Consider the following 26,964-nt stretch of genomic DNA (forward strand, 5'->3'; position numbering starts at 1 on the left):
CTTTCTCTCTGCTCTATCAAATAAAATAAAGTGTAAGAGAGAGAGAGAGAAGGAGAGAGACCACAGCACCAGCGAGCGGCTCTCATGCCGTGGGACTCAATTTCTACCCAGTGAGCTGCCTCTCTGTCCCAAAGTTTGCAACTAGCAGGAGAGTATGAGCGGCCCAGCAGGGGCATGTGGGGGGCATGGAGGGCATCCCCAGGGCGGCGGGGTACTCACAGTGCCTGCAGAAGCCCCACTTGCGGTCCCGGTCGTAGTTGGCCGTGGTGGCACACCAGAGCTTCGCCCGGTTTCCTACCACACACTCGTAGTAGCTCTTGCCGTTGTAGAGAAAGGGGAAGACGCAGGGCCTCCCGTCCTCCGTCTCTGCAGGGTGCGGGGGGGGGGGGGGGTGCGGCACGATAAAGGGGGGTCCTGGGGGAGGAGGGGGGACCACCCCCTACCTGTGGACCGTACGTACCTGGAGGGCAGGGGTCGCCGTTGGCATAGGTCAGGATGACGGCCTCATCCTGGTGACGGTAGTCCAGCCGCATAGAGGCCAGGCGTCCGAAGGACACGCCCTTGTCACCCTGCAGCAGACAGACGCTGCCGTCCTTGCAGCCGCCCTGCCCGGGACTGGACGCCAGGGTGCACACACCCACGTTGTAGACGCGAGAGTCCTGGGTCACCTGCGGGTGGCAGGGTGGCGGGCGTGGCCATGAATGGGGCTCAGAGCCGCCCAGCAGCCCCCAGCTGGCCAGACCCTGCCTGACGGTTATGGACTGACCCAGCTAGAGACCCCCTGCCTCGCTTGTGACACCTCTAGGGAGGCCTTGGGGACTGACTGGAACCAGGGTGCAGAACTCAGCAAGACAAAGCCAACGTGTCTCCATCAGGGAGACCCCTTTACCCCCCGGCTCTCTCCGAGTCGAGGGGATTCCAAGGAGCCTCGGGCAGCTATGTGGTCACGGGCAAGTCCCCCCACACCAAGCCACCACCAGACTCTATGCCAGTGAATCCCCAGGATCCCTCACCACGTCGAGCCTCAGCCAGGACTGGGCAGCAAAGGCCCAGGCTCCCAGACAGGTCTCCCATGTCCCTAATCATTCTCTCAGAGGAGAGCAGAGAGCCGTACCCCACACATGTTCCCCTGGTAGACACCCTTGTCCCAATGGGAAATGCAGGCCCATCTGTGAGCTTCTGGCCACTCACCTCTGGGGCCCCCGGGGTCCCAGATGCTGCCCCACCTTGGGGAGACAGCACCCCAGGGCCCTGGTCCCAGGAGTCACCTACCCAGGAGCCACTGAACCCCAAGGTTTCCGGCCCTGGGTTCTGCCTTACCTTGCTGCACGGCACCCAGGGGCCCAAGTCCCAGGCTCTGGCCTCCCTTAGTGCCCAGCACCCACAGGTCCCCAGGCCTCAGGACTGAGTCACCCTCCCAAGAAGCATGGCACCCTGGAGGTCCCTGGTCCCCAATGCATGGCACTTGAGTCCCAGGTTCCTACGTAGGGGGACTACACCCCAGAACCCCCAAGTCCCACAGCCGCCCTACCTTGGAGACAGCACCCAGGGGTCCCAGTCCCTCGGAGGGTGTGCCCCCCTACCTTGAAGATGTTCCTGGACAGACTGGACAGGTTGAAGCTGTACAGCATCTGCTCGTCCATCACGGAGCAGCCGTCCGCCCTCACCTCGTCGGGGCAGACCAGGGGCGTCTCCCACTCAAACACGAAGTCGCAGTCGCTGGTCCTGATCAGCTTGGGGGTGCCCTGGGGTGGCGAGGGGCACACGGAGGAGCGGGGCAAAGTGGGCCTACGTGTGCACCCCGCCACACCTTGAGGGGCCCCTGCCCGGGCAGCCAGGACCCCACGGAGTTCAGGACACGGTCACTGGCTTAGAGCCAGGGCCCCACCGAGGCCAGAGGACAGCCCAGAAGGCAGCAGCCAGCACTCACGGCCCAGGTTGGAGTCCGAGCCCACCGCACTGGGAGAAATTCTGGTGTCATACGGTGTCTGTCTCTCTTCTGCCTCTCTTATGCTCTCCCTCGTGTCTCTCCCTCCCTCCCTCCCTCCCACTCTCTTCCCCACGTCTCCCCCGTCCCTCTCTCGTCTTCCATCCTAAGAAAGAGGAGCCCCCAGGTGTGCCCACCCGGGCCAGCCCTCACCATGCTGATGCCACGCTTGCAGTGGAAGGTGATAAGGGAGGTGTAGTTGAAGTGGCTGTCGGCGGCGCAGGGCGTGCTGCTCTCAAAGTTCAGGTAGACCTCGTTGGCGATGGGGTTGAGGATGGGCGGGCCTGTCACACGCCCGATGTCCTGGAGGGGGTGGGGGAAGGGTGGCGGCTCAGGATGTGGTGGGCCCCCAGGGCACCCATCTTGCCTTGAGCTCCACCCAGGTTCCTGCCCGACCCACACCACACTGGGGCAAGCTCTGATGTGTGGCATCTCTGTATCTCCCTGTCTCTGTCTCTCTGTGACAGACAGGCAACCCTGGGATGACAAAAAGTCACCAAATTAATCAAAATAATGACAAAGAGACAACACGAGGGTGGGGTTAAGGCTGTAGACTGCTAACATGGTAGATATGTGTGACCCAGATGAGCACAGGTCACCGAGCACAAGGACTCGGGTTCAATCCCCGGTCCCCACGTGCAAGGAGGAAGCCTCATGAGGGGTGAAACAGGGCTGCAGGTCTCTCTGTCTCTCTCTCTTTTTTAAAAAATATTTTATTTTATTTATTTATTCCCTTTTGTTGCCCTTGTTGTTTAATTGTTGTAGTTATTGTTGTTGTTGTTGTTGTTGGATAGGACAGAGAGAAATGGAGAGAGGAGGGGAAGACAGAGAGGGGGAGAGAAAGACAGACACCTGCAGACCTGCTTCACCGCCTGTGAAGCGACTCCCCTGCAGGTGGGGAGCCGGGGGCTCGAACCGGGATCCTTATGCCGGTCCTTGCGCTTTGCGCCACGTGCGCTTAGCCCGCTGTGCCACAGCCCGACTCCCCTCTCTGTCTCTCCTGCTCTACCCCCCTTCTCCATTTCTCTATCTAGTAAAAGAAAAGAGAGAGAGAGAAAAAAATAGAAGCAGCAGTCTCATTCTGTGGGCACCAAGCCTCAGCAAGGATAACACAGTCATTTAAAAATCTTTGAAAAAGGCACAAACTGCACAGGGGAAGCTTCACAAGGGTAGCACAGGGCTGCAGCTGTCTCTCCTTCCTTCACGCTACCCCCTCCCTCTCAATTTCTGTCTCTGTGCAATGATAAAGAAACGAATGGGTCAGGTGGTGGCGCACCTGGTTAAGCACACACGCTACAATGTACAGGGACCTGGGTTCAAGCCCCCAGTCCCCAGCTGCAGGGGGAAAGCTTCAGGAGTGGTAAAGCAGGGCTGCAGGGGCCTCTCTTTCTCTCTCTCTCTCTCTCTCTCTCTACCACCCACTTCCCTCTCAATGTCTGGCCATCTCTATCCAATAAAGACAGACTCTTAGCGCAGCGGGTTAAGCGCAGGTGGCGCAAAGCACAAGGACCGGCATAAGGATCCCGGTTCGAACCCCGGCTCCCCACCTGCAGGGGAGTCGCTTCACAGGCGGTGAAGCAGGTCTGCAGGTGTCTGTCTTTCTCTCCTCCTCTCTGTCTTCCCCTCCTCTCTCCATTTCTCTCTGTCCTATCCAACAACGATGACAACAACAATAATAACTACAACAATAAAACAACAAGGGCAACAAAAGGGAATAAATAAATAAAATTAAAAAAAAAAAAAAGACAGACTCTAAGAAAAATTGTTTTTAATTATTCGGTTGTTTTTTTTTTTAAATAAAACGGGCTGAGTGGTGGTGCACCTGGTTAAGTCCAAGCACGAGGACTTGGGTTCAAGCCCCCAGTCCCCACCTACAAAGGGAGAAGCCTTCACAAGCGCTGAAGCAGAGCTGCAGCTGACTGACTGTCTCCTGCTCAATTTCCCTCTGTTCTATCCATCAAGGTATTTAAAATATATATATTAAAAGAAAAACAGGAGGGGAAGAAAGAAGATGTCTCTTCCAGAGTGGATGCACCCCCGGCCCCTATTACGGGCTGGCAGCCCCCCGCACCGACCCCCAACCCCATGCAGGTTGAGCCCCACTCACGATGGGGTCGCCGTCCACGGGGACCTTGCAGACGGCAGTGCCGGCAGGACAGGCCACACCGTGCATGGGGTTGAGCGGCTCGCAGATGTTGATGTAGAAGTCGGGGCCGCTGTCCTCGTCCTTGTCCTCACTCTCGTCAAAGGCCTCGTAGCCGGCCGTGCGGTGGATGAGGGGCGACAGGTCGATGACGGAGCTGCCATTGCGCACGGAGCACTCGGTCTGGGGGTGGGACAGAGCGCGGGGCACAGGTGAACGTGGGTTCGAGAGTTCGATCCCCCGCACGGCAGGAGGGCGAGCAGGACAGAGAGGTGGGGCTCCGGGCATGGTGGGGGGGCTTTACTCTCGGTCCCTCGCTTTCTTGTAAGGAGATGAGGTAATGGGGGGGCCGGGGCCTGGCGGCGGTGCACCCGATGAAGCATACACATCGCCATGCACAAGGAGCCGGGTTCAAGCCCCCCACTGCCCCCGGCTCCCCATCTGCAGGGGGGAGGCTTCATGAGCAGTGAAGCAGGGCTGCAGGTGTCTGTCTTCCTCTCTATCTTCCCCCTCCCCTCTTAATTTCTGTCTCTAATTTTAAAAAAAAGAAATTTGGCCACAGGGAGTAGATTGTCATGCAGGTACAAAGCCCCAGTTACAACCCTAGTGGCAAGAAAGACAGGAATAAAGGGGGGGGGGGAGAAAGGAAGGAGGGAGCGAGGGAGGGAAAGAGAGAGGGAGCGAGGGAGGGAGAGAGAGAGGGAGCGAGGGAGGGAGAGAGAGAGGGAGCGAGGGAGGGAGAGAGAGAGGGAGGGAGGGAGGGAGAGAGAGAGGGAGGGAGGGAGGGAGGGAGGGAGAGAGAGAGGGAGGGAGGGAGGGAGAGAGAGAGGGAGGGAGGGAGGGAGAGAGAGAGGGAGCGAGGGAGGGAGAGAGAGAGGGAGGGAGGGAGGGAGAGAGAGGGAGCGAGGGAGGGAAAGAGAGAGGGAGGGAGGGAGGGAGGGAGGGAGAGAGAGAGGGAGGGAGGGAGGGAGAGAGAGGGAGCGAGGGAGGGAAAGAGAGAGGGAGCGAGGGAGGGAAAGAGAGAGGGAGCGAGGGAGGGAGAGAGAGAGGGAGGGAGGGAAAGAGAGAGGGAGTGAGGGAGGGAGAGAGAGAGGGAGGGAGGGAGGGAAAAAGAGAGGGAGCGAGGGAGGGAAAGAGAGAGGGAGGGAGGGAGGGAGAGAGAGAGGGAGGGAGGGAAAGAGAGAGGGAGGGAGGGAGGGAGGGAGAGAGAGAGGGAGTGAGGGAGGGAAAGAGAGAGGGAGGGAAAGAGAGGACAGAAAAGAAAGGGAGAGACAGACATCTACGGCCATCCCACCCTGAACACGCCTGATCTTGTCTGATCTCAGAAGAAAGGGAGAGAAACACACAGAGAAAGAGAATGCCAGAGGGGGAGAGAAGAAAGGAAGGGAAAGGAAGGAGTGGGGAGGGGGGGAGGGAACATGGGGAGGAAGAAAGCAAGGGACAAGGGACGGAGGGAGGGAGAGAGGGAGAGGGAGGGAGGGAGAGAGGCAGAAGCACCAAGGATGGACTGATGTCTCTCAGTGCCAGTCAACAGACAGCACTGTGAGGACAGGGGTGGACAGAGTGTAAACTGGAAGCCTGAACCCCCGGCCCCGGCCCCCCCAGTGCCCTGCTCCCCGGCCCCTCGGCCCCTCAGGCCCCCAGCCCCGGCCCCTCACCACACGCTCGCAGGCCAGGGGGGTGTGCCAGGAGAAGAAGAGGGTGCAGGTGAGCTTGTCAAGGGAGATGAGCATGGGCTTGTCGGTGGGGCCACCCTCGGGCCGGCACACGAAGCTGATGACGCTCTTATAGGTCAGGCCGGTCTTGGATGGGCAGGGGGAGCCGTCCTCATAGACCAGCTGCAGCACCTGGTCCACGTAGGTCAGCCGCTGCGTGGCCCTGCCCACGCTGATCCGTGTCTGCCCGAAGCAGGCCCCTGGGCGCCGGGGGAAGCTCGGGTCACTCATTTGCACGGAAACCGGGGGACTCGGAGCCGTGCCGGACGGGCGCTGTCCTGAGAGTCCCCTGGACCCGCAGGAGGGGACCTGCCCACTCGGCTCCCCTGCCCAGGGGCTGGGGCGTGACCTTACCCACTCCGGGGGGGCAGTTCTCGTTGTCTCCGCAGATGCTAATGTAGACCAGCCCCTTCTCGCTGTAGGCGGCCCTGTGCCCAACGCGGCCTTTCAGGGAACTCAGGTCAAACAGGTGTCCTGCGGGAGGGGACGGACAGCAGCCCCAGGGGTCAGACTCTGGCCACCCTGGGGGGCAGTGGGGGCTTGGAGGGTCGCTGGAGGCCCAGGGGACGGCGGCCAGTGGGACTCAGTGGGAAGCAGAGGGACAGTGACCCTCGGTGGTCAGCAGCTCTTTCCTGGGTCCTCAGCACGGAGTTGGGCGGGGGGCACTGAGATGTCCCCACAGTAACTCAGGAGAGGGTGTCCCTGCCAGCCTGGAGGGACAGTGATGACATCCAAGCACTGGCCTCCAGGGAACAAGGAGGGACAGAGATGAGTCTCCCTCACAGAGGAGACCGTGAAGGAACAGGGATCAGGGACAAGCAGACGTGGGATCAGCCTGAAGGCCCTAAGGGGAGTGTGTCCCTGTGGGAGGTGGCAGTGTGTCACTGGGAACTGATGGTGCTGCAGTGGGAGTGACAATGGCCCGGGAGGCGACGCAGCCTCACCTGTGGCGGGGTTGGTGACCTGGCAGTTGTCGTGGACGCTGCTGGTGAGGGGGCAGGCGGCAGGCGTGGGCCAGGAGAAGGTGTACTCACAGTCCTCCACTGCGCTCACGAACAGGGGCCGCGCGTTCTGCAGGAGGACAGCAGTGACCATGGGCCCCAGACACGGGGTCCAGCAAAGGACAGCAGTGACCGTGGGCCCCAGACGGGCACCCCTCAGCACCCCCGGCCCCTGGCCACCTACCACCTGGTTCCCACTGCAGCTGAAGCGGATGGTGGTGGAGCGCCGCCGGACCCGGTCTGGACACAGCTCACCGTCCGTGTACTTGAGTGTGAGTGCCAAGGCGCCATCGCTCCACTGTGGACCGTCACGCAGACGCCCCAGGTTCACCGACTTGGGGCCACTGAGCAGGCAGGAGGCGGCATCCGAGGGGCACGGCTCTGCAAGGCGGGGGTTCAGCAAGGCACCCCCCAGGCTCCCAGCCCTCCCGACAGCGAGGTTGCAGCCCTGCCCTTTCCAGCACATGACGGAGACGCCGCCCCAGCGCTCGGCAGCCCCTCAGGAGACTGTCACCCTGCAGACACCCCACTCCCACTCACAGCACCCCCAGAGACCCCCACCGTGTCACCAGCCCCCCGGCCTGGGCTCACCGGCGGCTGTCTGTGGGGACAGAGACTTGCAGACGTTGATGAGGTAGTGCTCAGACGCGCCCGTCCTAGTCACCGCTTCCCAGTTGTCGCTGTATCTCGACAGGGGGGACAGGTCGAAGGTGTTGCCCTTCTCGTCCCTGAAGGGAGAGACAGCAGTGGTGGGGTTCAGGGCGTCCCATTCTGTCAAGGCCCCGGCATGGGCTCAGCCCTGGGTTGAGCCCCAGCACCATGTGGGTTTCCCACAGCACCGGGAGAAGATCTGATGCTGCCTCCATCTCTCTGGGTGCAAAAGACGTGAAGGGGCAGTGAAGCTAACCATGCTCTGCAGGAACTAACTGAAATAGATCAGAGATCAAATGAGTTCACACACCCATCCACAGAGATCTGTGTGCACCTGTGTTCACAGCAGGACAAGTTTGTAAAGGCCCAAACCTAGAAGCAACCCGAGTGTCCAACAATAGCTGAGTGGCTGAGACAGCTGTGGTCTAGGTACACAATGGAATACTACTCAGCTGTGAAGAATCATGAAGTCACCTTCTTCACCTCCTCTTGGATGGAGCTTGAAGGAAATGTGAAGTGAGGTCAGTCGGAAAGAGAAGGAGGAAGGTGGGATGGTCTCACTCATGGACAGAAATGGAGACATCAGAACAGAAGGGGAACACAACAAAGCAGAACGTGGACTGGGTCTGGTGTGCTACGTCCAATAAGAAGAGACGGAGACACCTGCATCCCTGCAGCCACCAGTGAAGCTCCTCCCTCCCAACCCCCAAAGGGCAGGAGCAGGGGCTTGAACCCCAAATCCTTGTTTCTGATTACGTGAGCACTCAACTGGGCGTGCCACCACCCGGCTCCCTCTCTCTCTTCCTCTCTTTGTCACCCTCCACTCTCAGTTTCTCTGTCTCTGTCCGAAATAATGACAGTAACAACAGCCCCCGCGAAGTCTGGGTCTGGGGAGACGTGCATGTGAGAGGCCGCAGGTCCAATCCCTGGCAGTGACCAACAGAGCTTCAGAGCGCGCTCTGGCCTTCAGCAAAAGGTCACCACCCCAATCATCTCAGGTGTGACGGGTCTGAGGCTGGGTCCCCTCACCATCACAGGGAGAAACCTGGGCGCAGAGACCTCGCCCACGTCATCGGAGACCACCAGCCGGGGCGGCACAACCAGCAGGGCGGGCAGAGGACTCACTTGAAGGAGCATTCGGTCACGTCGTAGGGTGGGCAGGCGTACTGCGTGCGCCACTCAAACAGATAGGAGCAGTCCAGGGTCTCCTTGAGGAACACGGGCTGCAGGAGGAGAATGGGGCCCCCGGGCGTTGGTGTCTTGGGCACAGAGCTCGAGGACGGTCCGTGTGGGGAGCGCCAGCCCTCATGGATGGGGCTGTCCCCTGATCTCCCCTGATGTCGTGCAAACAGCAGCAGCAAAGCCCCCCCCCCGGAAGCTGGGCATCCCCCTTCCACCCTGGCCCCCGCATGCCCGGAGCCCCCACCTTCTGGGTGGTGCGGTCGCAGTAGAAGTAGATGGTGGTGGAGCGCCGATAGACCTTGTGGCACTCCTCCCCGCCCGTGAAGTTCATCTTCAGCACGCCGTTCTCATACGTCAGCTTCTGAGTGTAGAGTCCTGGGCAAGAGGCAGATGCTTACACCCAGCCGGGGGCTAGGGGGCGGGGCGGGGGACCCCTGTGATCTCGGGCCGGAGATCCAGGGCACCCCACACATTTGTGAGGTGACCAGACCCCAGGCCCCATCTCTGTGCATTTCCACTGCTGCCTCCCCCGTTCACTCTACTTGGCTTCAGCAACTACAAAAGGCTGCTTTCGGGGACGCTCTCTGTCTGTCTGTCCATCTGGTAAACCAAGGGCAGCTGCCCAGGACAAGCAGAGAGCAGGCAAGGAACTTTGTGTGGGGGTGGGGGGCAGGCTCCAACGCCAGTAGCAGAGCCTGCAGATGCAAACCTGGTACCTTGAGTTCAATCCCGGCAACTCAGCAAACTGGACTGAGCACGCCCAGCCTAAGTAGCATGCCAGCCCTCCTTCCCAAGCTCTTGCCTTTTCCCCTCTAACCAGACCCCAGGGGCACATGGGTGAGTCAACCTGGGTTCCTCTCGCCAGTCCACTCACTAGCATTTACTTCTCTTTAATTGGTGATTTCATATTGATTTACAAAATGGCAAGATCACAGGGGTCTAATCCCACCCCATCCCCACCACCAGAGCTCTGTGTCCCCAGTCCCTCCACTGGAAACTGCAGTGGTTCTCCCAAGGTCACAGATATGGGACTGCTATTATTTCTGTAACTATATTTATATATATTTGCACATTTTCTTCTGTGGTCCTGCCTTCTCTTCCCTTCTAAGACTTCTGAATATCCTCCCTTTTCCCCTTTTCTCTCTCTTGACGGTCCTGACAGAATTGGAGTTCAGAGCCCCCTGGTCATCTTGCCCTAACATATCTCCCCCTCTGCAGATATGGAGCAAAATTATTTATTTTGTATAGGGAGAGAGTAACGGAAAAGGGGAGGGGAGAGACACGTGTAGCACTGCTTCGCCGCTAGGGTGAGGGGTGGGGGCTTGAACGCAGGTTCTTGTGCACTGCAACTGCTCAGGCTCTAGCTTTCAAGCAGCAAGCGCCACACCTTGGCATTTGGTGACAGATACCGCACGGTCTCGTGAGGAGGCAGGAAGAACCGCCCGGAGCCCCCACTGCCCGCAGCCATGTGGTCTCAGAGCAGCCGGAGGATGGAACAGCAGATGCCGAGCCAGCTCCAAGGACAGCCCACCTCTCCGCCCGACCCCCACTGCCGCCACTGCTCCTGACTGAATGTGCCTGACGCTCCCGGCTGCCGGGTAAGATGCCAAGGGCCCCCAGGCCTGGCCAGGATGACCCCGCAGCCAGACCCTATACCCAACACGTCCCCTTCCACTTGACACTAGAAAGCCAGTCTTTGGACGCCCGTGGCCTGCTGGCTCAGTGGCTCGTGCTGTCCTGAAGAGGAGAAGCCAGGTCACTAGTCCTTCTGAACCAGAAAGAAATGAGCTGCCCAAGCACCTGCCAGCACATGTCCTGGCTCTGAAAATCAAAGGAGACCTCTCTACCTTAGCGCTTCTCTTTTCTTTCAGCTAGAGACACAGAGAGGAACCACAGCACTGGCGACCCTCCTGGCACTAGTCTCTTCCCCGTGGTACCAGGGCAGAGCAAGGCCCAGACCGCCCTGTGGCATCACTATCCCCCGTCAGCCACAGCTCAGCCGCCCCAGGACACCGCGGGCCCCATACCTGCCACCTTCTGGAAGCCCAGGGGCCCACGCTTCTCCTGGCACGAGGAGACGGCCTTGGACTTGTCCGCCTTGGGGCACACGCTCCTGCTCAGCCGGCCGCAGACGCGGAAGTAGTAGACGTACTCTCCGGCGCTCACCATGGTGTCGTTGACGGACAGAGGCTTCAGGCTGTACAGGTTCCCGTGACGCGGGTCCCGCACCTCACAGTTGTTGCCTGTGAGGACACGCAAGGGGTGAGGAGAACCCGAGTCCGCAGATGTGCCCCGTGCTTGTCGGGAGGGGAGTGCTGGGTCTGTCTCCCTTGCAGCCCCAAAGCATGAACCCAAAGGCTCATGGATCTGCGACACTGCAGGCTGGTCTCTCCTGTCAATGACTTTGCTACTTTGGTACCCTACAGCCCTGCCCACCCTCCATGGGGCTCCCTGGGTGCTGTGCCTGGTGCTGAGAAAGGAGAGACCCCACAGCATGGATGAGGGTACACTGCTGGTGAGTGAGCACTGGAGCGGGGAGGAACTGAATGCAAGGAGAGGGAGGGAGCATCGCCCGCCAGCTCTGTAGCCCTGGGGCGGGCGGCCCATCGTGTCAGGGAGTCTGAGATACCCTGCAGGACTCCTGCCTTGCAAAGGGAGGTTAGAGGGGACCCCAAGACTCACCGCTCACTCTGGTCACCGGGCAGGCTTCCACGGTTCTCCACACAAACACATACTCACAGTCGTCCAGCATCTGGAAGGTGGGGGAGCCCTGCAGGAGAAGCCAGGGATGTCAGTCACTACTGTGCTCTGGGGCCACAGGGAGCAACCCCAGTGACTTGGGCATGCACCACAACCCCACTGAGTGGCTGGCCTCTCTGGGCCAGAGAGAAAGAAAAAGAGGGAGACAAAAAAGACAGGAGAGACCCCACAGCCCTGCCCCACCCTCCATGGGCTCCCTGGGTGCTGTGCATGGTGCTGAGAGAGGAGAGACCCCACAGCCCTGCCCACCCTCCATGGGCTCCCTGGGTGCTGTCCATGGTGCTGAGAGAGGAGAGACCCCACAGCCCTGCCCACCCTCCATGGGCTCCCTGGGGGCTGTGCAGGGTGCTGAGAGAGGAGAGACCCCACAGCCCTGCCCACCCTCCATGGGGCTCCCTGGGTGCTGTGCAGGGTGCTGAGAGAGGAGAGACCCCACAGCCCTGCCCACCCTCCATGGGCTCCCTGGGGGCTGTGCAGGGTGCTGAGAGAGGAGAGACCCCACAGCCCTGCCCACCCTCCATGGGCTCCCTGGGTGCTGTGCCTGGTGCTGAGAGAGGAGAGACCCCACAGCCCTGCTCCACCCTCCATGGGGCTCCTGGGTGCTGTCCATGGTGCTGAGAGAGGAGAGACCCCACAGCCCTGCCCACCCTCCATGGGGCTCCCTGGGCGCTGTGCCTGGTGCTGAGAGAGGAGAGACCCCACAGCCCTGCCCACCCTCCATGGGGCTCCCTGGGTGCTGTGCAGGGTGCTGAGAGAGGAGAGACCCCACAGCCCTGCCCACCCTCCATGGGGCTCCCTGGGTGCTGTGCCTGGTGCTGAGAGAGGAGACACCCCACAGCCCTGCCCACCCTCCATGGGCTCCCTGGGTGCTGTGCCTGGTGCTGAGAGAGGAGAGACCCCACAGCCCTGCCCACCCTCCATGGGCTCCCTGGGTGCTGTCCATGGTGCTGAGAGAGGAGAGACCCCACAGCCCTGCCCACCCTCCATGGGCTCCCTGGGGGCTGTGCAGGGTGCTGAGAGAGGAGAGACCCCACAGCCCTGCCCACCCTCCATGGGGCTCCCTGGGTGCTGTGCAGGGTGCTGAGAGAGGAGAGACCCCACAGCCCTGCCCACCCTCCATGGGCTCCCTGGGGGCTGTGCAGGGTGCTGAGAGAAGAGAGACCCCACAGCCCTGCCCACCCTCCATGGGCTCCCTGGGTGCTGTGCCTGGTGCTGAGAGAGGAGAGACCCCACAGCCCTGCTCCACCCTCCATGGGGCTCCTGGGTGCTGTCCATGGTGCTGAGAGAGGAGAGACCCCCACAGCCCTGCTCTACCCTCCATGGGGCTCCCTGAGTGCTGTGCCTGGTGCTGAGAGAGGAGAGACCCCACAGCCCTGCCCACCCTCCATGGGGCTCCCTGGGCGCTGTGCCTGGTGCTGAGAGAGGAGAGACCCCACAGCCCTGCCCACCCTCCATGGGTTCCCTGGGTGCTGTGCAGGGTGCTGAGAGAGGAGAGACCCCACAGCCCTGCCCACCCTCCATGGGGCTCCCTGGGTGCTGTGCAGGGTGCTGAGAGAGGAGACACCCCACAGCCCTGCCCACCCTCCATGGGCTCCCTGGGTGCTGTGCCTGGTGCTGAGAGAGGAGAGACCCCACAGCCCTGCCCACCCTCCATGGGCTCCCTGGGTGCTGTGCCTGGTGCTGAGACAGGAGAGACCCCATAGCCTTGGTGCTGAGAGAAGAGACCCCACAGTTCTGCCCCACCCTCCATGGGGCTCCCCCAAGGTGCTGTGCATGGTGCTGAGAGAGGAGACCCCCCCACATACACACCCTTATACCACCATCTATGAGGCTCCCTGGGTGCTGTGCATGGTGCTCCTGTGTGGTACCAAAACTTGAATCTCAGGCCCCATGCAGAGCAAGCATGCACACTACCCACTGAGACATCCCACAGCCCCCATCAGGCAGGCCCCAGAGGAGCCAGGGTCGGGCACATACCGAGGTGTGGGCGCACTCCAGCGTGATGCGGGTGGAGTAGCGCTGGGTCCCACACCTGTCCCCGTTGACGTAGAGGAGGCTCAGGGAGCCGTTGGCGGCCGTCTGTGGGCTGACCTGCACCACGCCCAAGTTCCAGCTATTGTCCTCCGACACCAAGCAGGACCCCACGGCGCTGCCTGCAAGGACAGAGTCTGCGTGAGCAGAGGTGGGGGGTGGCGTGGGGCGGGGCAGCGGGCAGGGGCTCCAAGGCCCTCCAGGCTCACTGTGGCAGCCAGAAATGTAGGGCAGTGGTTTGCAGACGCTCAGGTAGAAGGTTCTCTTCTTGCCCTCGACGGACATGTCCACGGCGGTCCAGGGCTTGCGCACCTGGCTCAGGCCACTCAGGTCATACTCGTTCCCTGCGTCGTCTGCAAGAGTGTGGGAGCAGGCTGGCACCCCTGCTTCCTGGCCCGCTCACGGCCCTCGGCACAGGCGTCCCCCACCTCACCCAGGCCTGGCACACAACCCCCGCAGGGTGAGGAGAGCAGGGGTTCGGGACTGCCTCACTGGGAGACACAGCCAAAGGAGGAGAGCGGGCAGGGGAGACAGCACAGCGGTTTTGCAAGACTCTCCTGCCTGAGACTCTGAGGTCCCAGGTTCAATCCCCAGCACCACCGTCAGCCAGAGCTGAACAGGGCTCTGGACTGTGTGTCTCTCTATCTCTCATTAAAATAAATAAAATATTTTTTAAAAGAGAGCAGAGGGGGCCAGGCGGTGGCACACCTGGTTGAGCACACATGTTACAGTGTGCAAAGACGTCGGTTCAAGCCCCCAGTCCCCACTTGCAGGGGGAAAGCTTTGTGAGTGGTGAAGCAGGGCTGCAGGTGTCTCTCTGTCTCTTTCTCTCTCCCTCCTCTCAATTTCTGGCTGTCTCTACCAAATAGATAAAAAAGATAGTAAAAAAATAGAGCAGGAAAAAAAAAAGCAGTAAACATTATCCAAAGAAAGATGTTTTATAAAGAAACAAAATGATAAAAACCCAGTATTCTCAAACCACCAAAGGGAAAATACCACTAGATGTAGTGTTCTGGGATATACAGTCTCTCTTGCAATTAAAACACCAGAGAGAGAGATTAAGCATGTAACACCAATGCCGTGTGGTCTCTTAATGCGAAGCCCACAGCACACACACATGTGCACAGGGCCTGGTGACGGTACACCAAGCAGAGTGCATGTTACCATGATCAAGGACCTGGGTTTGAGCCCCTGGCCCCCACCTTCAGGGGGTAAGCTTCATGAGCAGCAAAGCAGGCCTGCAGGTATCTCTCCCTCTCTCCCTCTCTCCCTCTCCCCTCTCAATGTCTATCTCTATACAAAATACAACAATAAAGAAACACACACGGACAGACACGCACACACACGTGTTTGGAGGCAGCACCTGCCTGCCTCCCTCAGCTCCCCCAAGGCCCCATCCACTCGCCGGCCTTACCTGTGACCTGGCAGTCCACGGGGGACGGCACGCAGGCCAGCGCGGTCTCAAACTCAAAGTAGGTGCTGCGCGTGCCCAGGTGGGAGTCGACGTCCTGATGCAGGAAGCGGGGGATGCCCGGGTAGGCGTCATCATTGCACAGGAAGCGGATGCTGAAGATGTCACCGACATCTGGGGAGCAGACGGGAAGGCCAGGGGTGTTGGGGCAGACCATCCTCCAGAAAGACCCTCCAGGGGCCGCTGCCCCTCTACCCCATCTAGCTACTGTCCTGAGCGTTCAAAAGGATTCCTGGTTCTCCAGCCAAGGAGATTGGTCAGCTGGTGGAGCACTTGCATGAGGCCCTGAGACCACAGAGCAGCACCATGGAGGGTGGGCAGGGCTGTGGGGTCTCTCCTCTCTCAGCACCATGGACAGCACCCAGGGAGCCCATGGAGGGTGGGCAGGGCTGTGGGGTCTCTCCTCTCTCAGCACCATGCACAGCACCCAGGGAGCCCATGGAGGGTGGGCAGGGCTGTGGGGTGTCTCCTCTCTCAGCACCATGGACAGCACCCAGGGAGCCCATGGAGGGTGGGCAGGGCTGTGGGGTCTCTCCTCTCTCAGCACCAGGCACAGCACCCAGGGAGCCCCATGGAGGGTGGGCAGGGCTGTGGGGGCCAAGGCAGGACTCACCTGACTCGGGGTGCACGGGGCCCCTGTAGGTGAGTGTGATGAAGCCCTCGGTGGACAGCTGCAGCGTCTTCTCCAGGCCCACCGGCCGTGTGGGCTTCAGGGTCCTCAGCTCCTCCGTCTGGCTCTCGGCCTCGCACCCCGAGGCGGGCGTGTCATTGAAGGAGCCGCAGATGGCCAGCGTGCCACACACGTTTAACTGCAGGACAGACGGACAGACGGGCTCAGGCCCCCAGCACCCCCTGGGCTACACAGCTCCCGTTGTTTCCCAGTCCCACGTCTAGAAAGGCTTGGGCAGAGCTCACGTGGCAGCACCACGTGTGACAGCAAGGACACGGGTGGGGCACGTCAGAGCTTTACAACAGCTTCTCTGGCAGTGGGTGGAGCCACGTGCCCCACTGATCTGCATGCTGGAGGCTCCTGGTTGGCTCCCGGTTCGATCCCCAAGTGCAGCCTAAACCAGAGCAGTGAACTGGCTTTTCTCACTTTGTCTGTCTGTCTAGGCCTCCCGTGTGTGTGTGTGTGTGTGTGTGTGTGTCAGGAAATTCTATCTTATATGAAATAAATAAGCTATTAAGGAAAGTAAATAGCCAACAAAGGCCTCGTGTGTGTGTGTGTGTGTGTGTGTGTGTGTGTGTGTGTGTCTCAGGAGATTCTATCTTACATGAAATAATTAAGGAAAGTAAATAGCCAACAAATGTCTCCCCCCTCACGGATTCTGAGCCAGCAGAGCAGACCCAGGGGCAGGGGTGAGTATGTGTGCTGGGGAATAGCGAGAGGTGGCAAGGCCCAGGGCTGCGGGGTGACCCCCGCCCAGCCATGCTGGGCCTTGGTCAAACTCTCCCATGGCCACTGCTGCCCCTGCCAGACAGTCTCATCCCAGCTTTTTTATTATCACTATTATTAGCATCATCATTACCATCATCTTTATTTCTTTATTGATAGAGACAGCCAAAAATCGAGAGGAAGGGGGGATAGAGAGAGAGACAGAGAGACACCTGCAGCCCTCCTTCACCACTTACAATCTTTCCCCCTGCAAGTGGAGACCAGAGGTTTGAACCCGGGTCTTTGAGCACTGTAACATGTTCGTTCAACCCAGGGCGCCACCATCCGGCCCCTCATCCCAGTCTCCTGAACCCTAACAGCTCATCTTCTTCACCCAGGGCTGAGTTTTTCATCAGGATTCAAACTCGCTGGATGAGGGTTTGACCTGGGGGTGCTCACTCTGTGTGTCTCTGTCTCCTTCTGGGGTGCACTCATGTAAAGATTCCACACCTCACTTTCCCTCACCCCAGCTGAGCCTTCTATGGAGACTGTGCTGTCAAAACATTCCAGAAGGTTGGAGAGAGAGCTCACCGGGTGGAGAGTCTGCCTTGCCCACAGCCCAGATTCGAACACTGGCACCACATGAGGGTGCTAAGGCACCAGGGGAAGCTCCCCCTTTCTCCCTGTCTCACTACCTGAATGAGGAAGCGTGAGGCGGGGTGGGGGTGCAGCTGCACATGCAGGATTCTAGAAGCTGGTCCCCAAGCTGTCTCCCTCTTGCTGGGTGACTTAACAAGCCAGCTCCCAGGGGACACCACTGCCGCCAGCCTGGGGACCAGCAGCCCACGCAACAAGAGAGGCGTGGTCTGCACTCATCTGGATGAGGTGAGGGCTCCTCCCTGCACCCTGGACTCTCCCCATCCCTCCGGGTGGCAGGGGTCCGTCACGGCCGCCAGACACGGCTGGACCCTCCCTACCCCCTGACCCAGCTTCCATGCCACCCACCAATAGCCAAGAGCCCCTAGTGAGCCCTCTGCTGGTGCCCACACACGTGGGACCCTTACCAGAAAGGTCTTCCCAATGCCCGAGACCACGTAACCTTGAGTCCTATTCAGGGGGTTCAGGTCAAACACGAATCCACTGTTGGGGTCCCTGATGGAACAGGCCTGTGGAAGGAGGCAAGGGAGGGGCACAGTCCAGCAAGGCCACCGGGAGACAGTGAGCAGAGAAGCCTCCGCCGGCACATAGGGAGGACACCCCCCGCCCCATGCGCCACCAGGGCCTCACAGGACAGAGGAGGGGGAAGGGGCAGTTGGGGGTGAGAGTGAGGGTCCCAGCAATGACACCAGGACCTGGAGCCGAGGAGGGGAGGGCACCAGACCTGCGGGACCCCACTGGGGATGCCCAGAGCCCAGCGTGCGTGCGTGGGGAAGGGTGAGGCCCAGCGATGACGGGGCAGTCCAGGTTCAGGGACGTTTGCACACGGGAGCCCCACATGTACCTGGTCGGTGTCCGTGGTTATCTGGATGGGACAGGCGGCCTCCGTGTTCCACAGGAAGCTGACCACACACTCCCAGTTGAGGGAGAAGATGGGATGAGAGCTCTGAAGGAACACGGAGGGGACAAGAGTGAGCACAAAGCCCAAACCTGGAAGCAACCCAGGTGTCCAACAGCAGATTAGTGGCTGAGAAAGGTGTGGTCTAGGCACACAGTGGAATACTACTCAGCTGTGAAGAACGATGAAGTCACCTTCTTCACCTCCTCTTGGATGGAGCTTGAAGGCATCCTGTGAAATGAGATCAGCCACAAAGAGAAGGATGGAGATGGGCTGATCTCACTCACGGACAGAAGTTGGGCTTGGACTGAGTTTGGTGTATTGTACAAAGCAAAGGTCTCTGGGAGGTGATGGGGGGGCTTTCAGGTCCTGGAGCCTGATGGTGGAGGAGGACCTGGGTTGGGGGTGAGAGTGTTTGGCAGAAAACTAAGAGATTTTACACATGTAACAACAACTGTATTTACTGTAAATTATTAATTCCCCCAACTGAAAAAAAAAGAAGAGTGAGGGGGCAGGGCAGGGGTGCACACAGCTAAGCACACACATTACCATGCACAAGGATCTGGGTTCGAGGCCCGCGCACCAGCTACGGGGTGGGGGGGAAGCTTCACAAGCAGGTCTGCAGGTGTGTCTCTCTCTCCACCTTCCTACCTCCCCCTCCTCTCTCAATTTCTCTCTGTCTTACCCAACAAAATGGAAAAAATGGCTACCAGGAGCAGTGGATTCATAGTGCTGGCACTGAGTCCCAGTGGCAATAAAAGAAAAAAAAAAAAGGAAGGTAGGAAGAAAAGGAGTGTGCACAGGGACAGGGAGACACGAGGGACAAGGCAGTGAAGAGACAGGGCCCCACGCCCCTCGTCCGCAGCCCAGTTCAGCAGGGAGCTTGCATGCCCGAGGCTGCCAGCCCCCCCCCCCCCCCAGTGGCATACAAGGCCTTGGGTGACTTCACCAGCCTTCCATCCTACTGGCAGCTCTCAGTCTCCAGGGAGCGCCAGACCACCTTGGGGTGTGCTGAGCCCACCGCTGGGCCACCCCCGACAACGTGCCCGCACTGCTTGATTCTCATTTCCCTCCTGCTGCCTGAACACATCAGGTCTGTTAATATTTACTCGCTTATTATTGGGGGGGGTTAGTGGTTGGCATCAACACAGCTGTTGGTCTGTGGGTAACATTTCTGTTTTCTGTAAAACACTCTCCACCCAGCCTACGTCCTCCTAAAACGACAGCATCCGGGGCCTAAACACCACCACCACCACCACCACCACGAGTCCCTTCCTTCGGTGCGAGACACCAAGCCCAGTCCACGTTCTGCTCTGTGTTTCCCCTTCCGTTCTTACACTCGGCTGCGAAGAATGATGCATTCACCATCTCCACCTCATTTTGGATGGAGCCTGACGGGGTCATTTCTGATTCTTACAGAGACCGAGAAGATGAAGGAAAGATCCTGTCGCCCCTATCAGGTGTGATGCTCTGACTCTCTCTATCTACCTCTATCAGGTGTGATGCTCTGACTCTCTCTATCTACCTCTATCAGGTGTAATGCTCTGACTCTCTCTATCTACCTCTATCAGGTGTAATGCTCTGACTCTCTCTATCTACCTCTATCAGGTGTAATGCTCTGACTCTCTCTATCTACCTCTATCAGGTGTAATGCTCTGACTCTCTCTATCTACCTCTATCAGGTGTAATGCTCTGACTCTCTCTATCTACCTCTATCAGGTGTAATGCTCTGACTCTCTCTATCTACCTCTATCAGGTGTAATGCTCTGACTCTCTCTATCTACCTCTATCAGGTGTAATGCTCTGACTCTCTCTATCTACCTCTATCAGGTGTAATGCTCTGACTCTCTCTATCGACCTCTATCAGGTGTAATGCTCTGACTCTCTCTATCGACCTCTATCAGGTGTAATGCTCTGACTCTCTCTATCGACCTCTATCAGGTGTAATGCTCTGACTCTCTCTATCTACCTCTATCAGGTGTAATGCTCTGACTCTCTCTATCGACCTCTATCAGGTGTAATGCTCTGACTCTCTCTATCTACCTCTATCAGGTGTAATGCTCTGACTCTCTCTATCTACCTCTATCAGGTGTAATGCTCTGACTCTCTCTATCTACCTCTATCAGGTGTAATGCTCTGACTCTCTCTATCTACCTCTATCAGGTGTAATGCTCTGACTCTCTCTATCTACCTCTATCAGGTGTAATGCTCTGACTCTCTCTATCTACCTCTATCAGGTGTAATGCTCTGACTCTCTCTATCTACCTCTATCAGGTGTAATGCTCTGACTCTCTCTATCTACCTCTATCAGGTGTAATGCTCTGACTCTCTCTATCTACCTCTATCAGGTGTAATGCTCTGACTCTCTCTATCTACCTCTATCAGGTGTAATGCTCTGACTCTCTCTATCTACCTCTATCAGGTGTAATGCTCTGACTCTCTCTATCTACCTCTATCAGGTGTAATGCTCTGACTCTCTCTATCTACCTCTATCAGGTGTAATGCTCTGACTCTCTCTATCTACCTCTATCAGGTGTAATGCTCTGACTCTCTCTATCTACCTCTATCAGGTGTAATGCTCTGACTCTCTCTATCTACCTCTATCAGGTGTAATGCTCTGACTCTCTCTATCTACCTCTATCAGGTGTAATGCTCTGACTCTCTCTATCTACCTCTATCAGGTGTAATGCTCTGACTCTCTCTATCGACCTCTATCAGGTGTAATGCTCTGACTCTCTCTATCGACCTCTATCAGGTGTAATGCTCTGACTCTCTCTATCGACCTCTATCAGGTGTAATGCTCTGACTCTCTCTATCGACCTCTATCAGGTGTAATGCTCTGACTCTCTCTATCGACCTCTATCAGGTGTAATGCTCTGACTCTCTCTATCGACCTCTATCAGGTGTAATGCTCTGACTCTCTCTATCGACCTCTATCAGGTGTAATGCTCTGACTCTCTCTATCTACCTCTATCAGGTGTAATGCTCTGACTCTCTCTATCTACCTCTATCAGGTGTAATGCTCTGACTCTCTCTATCTACCTCTATCAGGTGTAATGCTCTGACTCTCTCTATCTACCTCTATCAGGTGTAATGCTCTGACTCTCTCTATCTACCTCTATCAGGTGTAATGCTCTGACTCTCTCTATCTACCTCTATCAGGTGTAATGCTCTGACTCTCTCTATCTACCTCTATCAGGTGTAATGCTCTGACTCTCTCTATCTACCTCTATCAGGTGTAATGCTCTGACTCTCTCTATCTACCTCTATCAGGTGTAATGCTCTGACTCTCTCTATCTACCTCTATCAGGTGTAATGCTCTGACTCTCTCTATCTACCTCTATCAGGTGTAATGCTCTGACTCTCTCTATCTACCTCTATCAGGTGTAATGCTCTGACTCTCTCTATCGACCTCTATCAGGTGTAATGCTCTGACTCTCTCTATCTACCTCTATCAGGTGTAATGCTCTGACTCTCTCTATCGACCTCTATCAGGTGTAATGCTCTGACTCTCTCTATCTACCTCTATCAGGTGTAATGCTCTGACTCTCTCTATCGACCTCTATCAGGTGTAATGCTCTGACTCTCTCTATCGACCTCTATCAGGTGTAATGCTCTGACTCTCTCTATCGACCTCTATCAGGTGTAATGCTCTGACTCTCTCTATCGACCTCTATCAGGTGTAATGCTCTGACTCTCTCTATCTACCTCTATCAGGTGTAATGCTCTGACTCTCTCTATCTACCTCTATCAGGTGTAATGCTCTGACTCTCTCTATCTACCTCTATCAGGTGTAATGCTCTGACTCTCTCTATCTACCTCTATCAGGTGTAATGCTCTGACTCTCTCTATCTACCTCTATCAGGTGTAATGCTCTGACTCTCTCTATCTACCTCTATCAGGTGTAATGCTCTGACTCTCTCTATCTACCTCTATCAGGTGTAATGCTCTGACTCTCTCTATCTACCTCTATCAGGTGTAATGCTCTGACTCTCTCTATCTACCTCTATCAGGTGTAATGCTCTGACTCTCTCTATCTACCTCTATCAGGTGTAATGCTCTGACTCTCTCTATCTACCTCTATCAGGTGTAATGCTCTGACTCTCTCTATCTACCTCTATCAGGTGTAATGCTCTGACTCTCTCTATCTACCTCTATCAGGTGTAATGCTCTGACTCTCTCTATCTACCTCTATCAGGTGTAATGCTCTGACTCTCTCTATCTACCTCTATCAGGTGTAATGCTCTGACTCTCTCTATCTACCTCTATCAGGTGTAATGCTCTGACTCTCTCTATCTACCTCTATCAGGTGTAATGCTCTGACTCTCTCTATCTACCTCTATCAGGTGTAATGCTCTGACTCTCTCTATCTACCTCTATCAGGTGTAATGCTCTGACTCTCTCTATCTACCTCTATCAGGTGTAATGCTCTGACTCTCTCTATCTACCTCTATCAGGTGTAATGCTCTGACTCTCTCTATCTACCTCTATCAGGTGTAATGCTCTGACTCTCTCTATCTACCTCTATCAGGTGTAATGCTCTGACTCTCTCTATCTACCTCTATCAGGTGTAATGCTCTGACTCTCTCTATCTACCTCTATCAGGTGTAATGCTCTGACTCTCTCTATCTACCTCTATCAGGTGTAATGCTCTGACTCTCTCTATCTACCTCTATCAGGTGTAATGCTCTGACTCTCTCTATCTACCTCTATCAGGTGTAATGCTCTGACTCTCTCTATCTACCTCTATCAGGTGTAATGCTCTGACTCTCTCTATCTACCTCTATCAGGTGTAATGCTCTGACTCTCTCTATCTACCTCTATCAGGTGTAATGCTCTGACTCTCTCTATCTACCTCTATCAGGTGTAATGCTCTGACTCTCTCTATCTACCTCTATCAGGTGTAATGCTCTGACTCTCTCTATCTACCTCTATCAGGTGTAATGCTCTGACTCTCTCTATCTACCTCTATCAGGTGTAATGCTCTGACTCTCTCTATCTACCTCTATCAGGTGTAATGCTCTGACTCTCTCTATCTACCTCTATCAGGTGTAATGCTCTGACTCTCTCTATCTACCTCTATCAGGTGTAATGCTCTGACTCTCTCTATCTACCTCTATCAGGTGTAATGCTCTGACTCTCTCTATCTACCTCTATCAGGTGTAATGCTCTGACTCTCTCTATCTACCTCTATCAGGTGTAATGCTCTGACTCTCTCTATCTACCTCTATCAGGTGTAATGCTCTGACTCTCTCTATCTACCTCTATCAGGTGTAATGCTCTGACTCTCTCTATCTACCTCTATCAGGTGTAATGCTCTGACTCTCTCTATCGACCTCTATCAGGTGTAATGCTCTGACTCTCTCTATCGACCTCTATCAGGTGTAATGCTCTGACTCTCTCTATCGACCTCTATCAGGTGTAATGCTCTGACTCTCTCTATCGACCTCTATCAGGTGTAATGCTCTGACTCTCTCTATCTACCTCTATCAGGTGTAATGCTCTGACTCTCTCTATCTACCTCTATCAGGTGTAATGCTCTGACTCTCTCTATCTACCTCTATCAGGTGTAATGCTCTGACTCTCTCTATCTACCTCTATCAGGTGTAATGCTCTGACTCTCTCTATCTACCTCTATCAGGTGTAATGCTCTGACTCTCTCTATCTACCTCTATCAGGTGTAATGCTCTGACTCTCTCTATCGACCTCTATCAGGTGTAATGCTCTGACTCTCTCTATCGACCTCTATCAGGTGTAATGCTCTGACTCTCTCTATCTACCTCTATCAGGTGTAATGCTCTGACTCTCTCTATCTACCTCTATCAGGTGTAATGCTCTGACTCTCTCTATCTACCTCTATCAGGTGTAATGCTCTGACTCTCTCTATCTACCTCTATCAGGTGTAATGCTCTGACTCTCTCTATCTACCTCTATCAGGTGTAATGCTCTGACTCTCTCTATCTACCTCTATCAGGTGTAATGCTCTGACTCTCTCTATCTACCTCTATCAGGTGTAATGCTCTGACTCTCTCTATCTACCTCTATCAGGTGTAATGCTCTGACTCTCTCTATCTACCTCTATCAGGTGTAATGCTCTGACTCTCTCTATCTACCTCTATCAGGTGTAATGCTCTGACTCTCTCTATCTACCTCTATCAGGTGTAATGCTCTGACTCTCTCTATCTACCTCTATCAGGTGTAATGCTCTGACTCTCTCTATCTACCTCTATCAGGTGTAATGCTCTGACTCTCTCTATCTACCTCTATCAGGTGTAATGCTCTGACTCTCTCTATCTACCTCTATCAGGTGTAATGCTCTGACTCTCTCTATCTACCTCTATCAGGTGTAATGCTCTGACTCTCTCTATCTACCTCTATCAGGTGTAATGCTCTGACTCTCTCTATCTACCTCTATCAGGTGTAATGCTCTGACTCTCTCTATCTACCTCTATCAGGTGTAATGCTCTGACTCTCTCTATCTACCTCTATCAGGTGTAATGCTCTGACTCTCTCTATCTACCTCTATCAGGTGTAATGCTCTGACTCTCTCTATCTACCTCTATCAGGTGTAATGCTCTGACTCTCTCTATCTACCTCTATCAGGTGTAATGCTCTGACTCTCTCTATCTACCTCTATCAGGTGTAATGCTCTGACTCTCTCTATCTACCTCTATCAGGTGTAATGCTCTGACTCTCTCTATCTACCTCTATCAGGTGTAATGCTCTGACTCTCTCTATCTACCTCTATCAGGTGTAATGCTCTGACTCTCTCTATCTACCTCTATCAGGTGTAATGCTCTGACTCTCTCTATCTACCTCTATCAGGTGTAATGCTCTGACTCTCTCTATCTACCTCTATCAGGTGTAATGCTCTGACTCTCTCTATCTACCTCTATCAGGTGTAATGCTCTGACTCTCTCTATCTACCTCTATCAGGTGTAATGCTCTGACTCTCTCTATCTACCTCTATCAGGTGTAATGCTCTGACTCTCTCTATCTACCTCTATCAGGTGTAATGCTCTGACTCTCTCTATCTACCTCTATCAGGTGTAATGCTCTGACTCTCTCTATCTACCTCTATCAGGTGTAATGCTCTGACTCTCTCTATCTACCTCTATCAGGTGTAATGCTCTGACTCTCTCTATCTACCTCTATCAGGTGTAATGCTCTGACTCTCTCTATCTACCTCTATCAGGTGTAATGCTCTGAATCTCTGACTCTCTCTATCTACCTCTATCAGGTGTAATGCTCTGACTCTCTCTATCTACCTCTATCAGGTGTAATGCTCTGACTCTCTCTATCTACCTCTATCAGGTGTAATGCTCTGACTCTCTCTATCTACCTCTATCAGGTGTAATGCTCTGACTCTCTCTATCTACCTCTATCAGGTGTAATGCTCTGACTCTCTCTATCTACCTCTATCAGGTGTAATGCTCTGACTCTCTCTATCTACCTCTATCAGGTGTAATGCTCTGACTCTCTCTATCTACCTCTATCAGGTGTAATGCTCTGACTCTCTCTATCTACCTCTATCAGGTGTAATGCTCTGACTCTCTCTATCTACCTCTATCAGGTGTAATGCTCTGACTCTCTCTATCTACCTCTATCAGGTGTAATGCTCTGACTCTCTCTATCTACCTCTATCAGGTGTAATGCTCTGACTCTCTCTATCTACCTCTATCAGGTGTAATGCTCTGACTCTCTCTATCTACCTCTATCAGGTGTAATGCTCTGACTCTCTCTATCTACCTCTATCAGGTGTAATGCTCTGACTCTCTCTATCTACCTCTATCAGGTGTAATGCTCTGACTCTCTCTATCTACCTCTATCAGGTGTAATGCTCTGACTCTCTCTATCTACCTCTATCAGGTGTAATGCTCTGACTCTCTCTATCTACCTCTATCAGGTGTAATGCTCTGACTCTCTCTATCTACCTCTATCAGGTGTAATGCTCTGACTCTCTCTATCTACCTCTATCAGGTGTAATGCTCTGACTCTCTCTATCTACCTCTATCAGGTGTAATGCTCTGACTCTCTCTATCTACCTCTATCAGGTGTAATGCTCTGACTCTCTCTATCTACCTCTATCAGGTGTAATGCTCTGACTCTCTCTATCTACCTCTATCAGGTGTAATGCTCTGACTCTCTCTATCTACCTCTATCAGGTGTAATGCTCTGACTCTCTCTATCTACCTCTATCAGGTGTAATGCTCTGACTCTCTCTATCTACCTCTATCAGGTGTAATGCTCTGACTCTCTCTATCTACCTCTATCAGGTGTAATGCTCTGACTCTCTCTATCTACCTCTATCAGGTGTAATGCTCTGACTCTCTCTATCTACCTCTATCAGGTGTAATGCTCTGACTCTCTCTATCTACCTCTATCAGGTGTAATGCTCTGACTCTCTCTATCTACCTCTATCAGGTGTAATGCTCTGACTCTCTCTATCGACCTCTATCAGGTGTAATGCTCTGACTCTCTCTATCGACCTCTATCAGGTGTAATGCTCTGACTCTCTCTATCGACCTCTATCAGGTGTAATGCTCTGACTCTCTCTATCGACCTCTATCAGGTGTAATGCTCTGACTCTCTCTATCGACCTCTATCAGGTGTAATGCTCTGACTCTCTCTATCTACCTCTATCAGGTGTAATGCTCTGACTCTCTCTATCTACCTCTATCAGGTGTAATGCTCTGACTCTCTCTATCGACCTCTATCAGGTGTAATGCTCTGACTCTCTGCTATCTACCTCTATCAGGTGTAATGCTCTGACTCTCTCTATCGACCTCTATCAGGTGTAATGCTCTGACTCTCTCTATCGACCTCTATCAGGTGTAATGCTCTGACTCTCTCTATCTACCTCTATCAGGTGTAATGCTCTGACTCTCTCTATCGACCTCTATCAGGTGTAATGCTCTGACTCTCTCTATCTACCTCTATCAGTGTAATGCTCTGACTCTCTCTATCTACCTCTATCAGGTGTAATGCTCTGACTCTCTCTATCTACCTCTATCAGGTGTAATGCTCTGACTCTCTCTATCTACCTCTATCAGGTGTAATGCTCTGACTCTCTCTATCTACCTCTATCAGGTG

The 26,964-nt window shown here is 55.2% G+C and overlaps 1 protein-coding gene across 3 annotated transcripts in view; it reads right to left on the bottom strand.

Annotated features, from left to right (window-relative positions):
* Nucleotides 1-26,964, bottom strand: part of IGF2R (insulin like growth factor 2 receptor) — a 124,610-nt gene that overhangs the window by 14,916 nt on the left and 82,730 nt on the right. For 2 of the 3 annotated variants that reach the window (XM_060205225.1, XM_060205223.1), the window contains exons 20-39: nt 17,818-17,919; nt 17,381-17,482; nt 15,555-15,750; nt 14,885-15,055; nt 13,680-13,823; nt 13,417-13,592; nt 11,362-11,449; nt 10,707-10,922; nt 8,924-9,054; nt 8,623-8,720; nt 7,438-7,574; nt 7,031-7,227; nt 6,790-6,916; nt 6,200-6,319; nt 5,789-6,045; nt 4,095-4,313; nt 2,141-2,290; nt 1,584-1,745; nt 461-668; nt 220-366 (exon numbers count right to left, since the gene is read on the bottom strand). In XM_060205225.1, the coding sequence (XP_060061208.1) occupies nt 220-366; nt 461-668; nt 1,584-1,745; nt 2,141-2,290; nt 4,095-4,313; nt 5,789-6,045; nt 6,200-6,319; nt 6,790-6,916; nt 7,031-7,227; nt 7,438-7,574; nt 8,623-8,720; nt 8,924-9,054; nt 10,707-10,922; nt 11,362-11,449; nt 13,417-13,592; nt 13,680-13,823; nt 14,885-15,055; nt 15,555-15,750; nt 17,381-17,482; nt 17,818-17,919 (3,148 nt within the window). The remainder of the gene's footprint in view (nt 1-219; nt 367-460; nt 669-1,583; nt 1,746-2,140; nt 2,291-4,094; nt 4,314-5,788; nt 6,046-6,199; nt 6,320-6,789; nt 6,917-7,030; nt 7,228-7,437; nt 7,575-8,622; nt 8,721-8,923; nt 9,055-10,706; nt 10,923-11,361; nt 11,450-13,416; nt 13,593-13,679; nt 13,824-14,884; nt 15,056-15,554; nt 15,751-17,380; nt 17,483-17,817; nt 17,920-26,964) is intronic. The other variant, XM_060205224.1, reaches the window with a different exon arrangement.

Source organism: Erinaceus europaeus, chromosome 13 (assembly GCF_950295315.1).
Source record: "Erinaceus europaeus chromosome 13, mEriEur2.1, whole genome shotgun sequence".
Lineage (NCBI taxonomy): Eukaryota > Metazoa > Chordata > Mammalia > Eulipotyphla > Erinaceidae > Erinaceus > Erinaceus europaeus.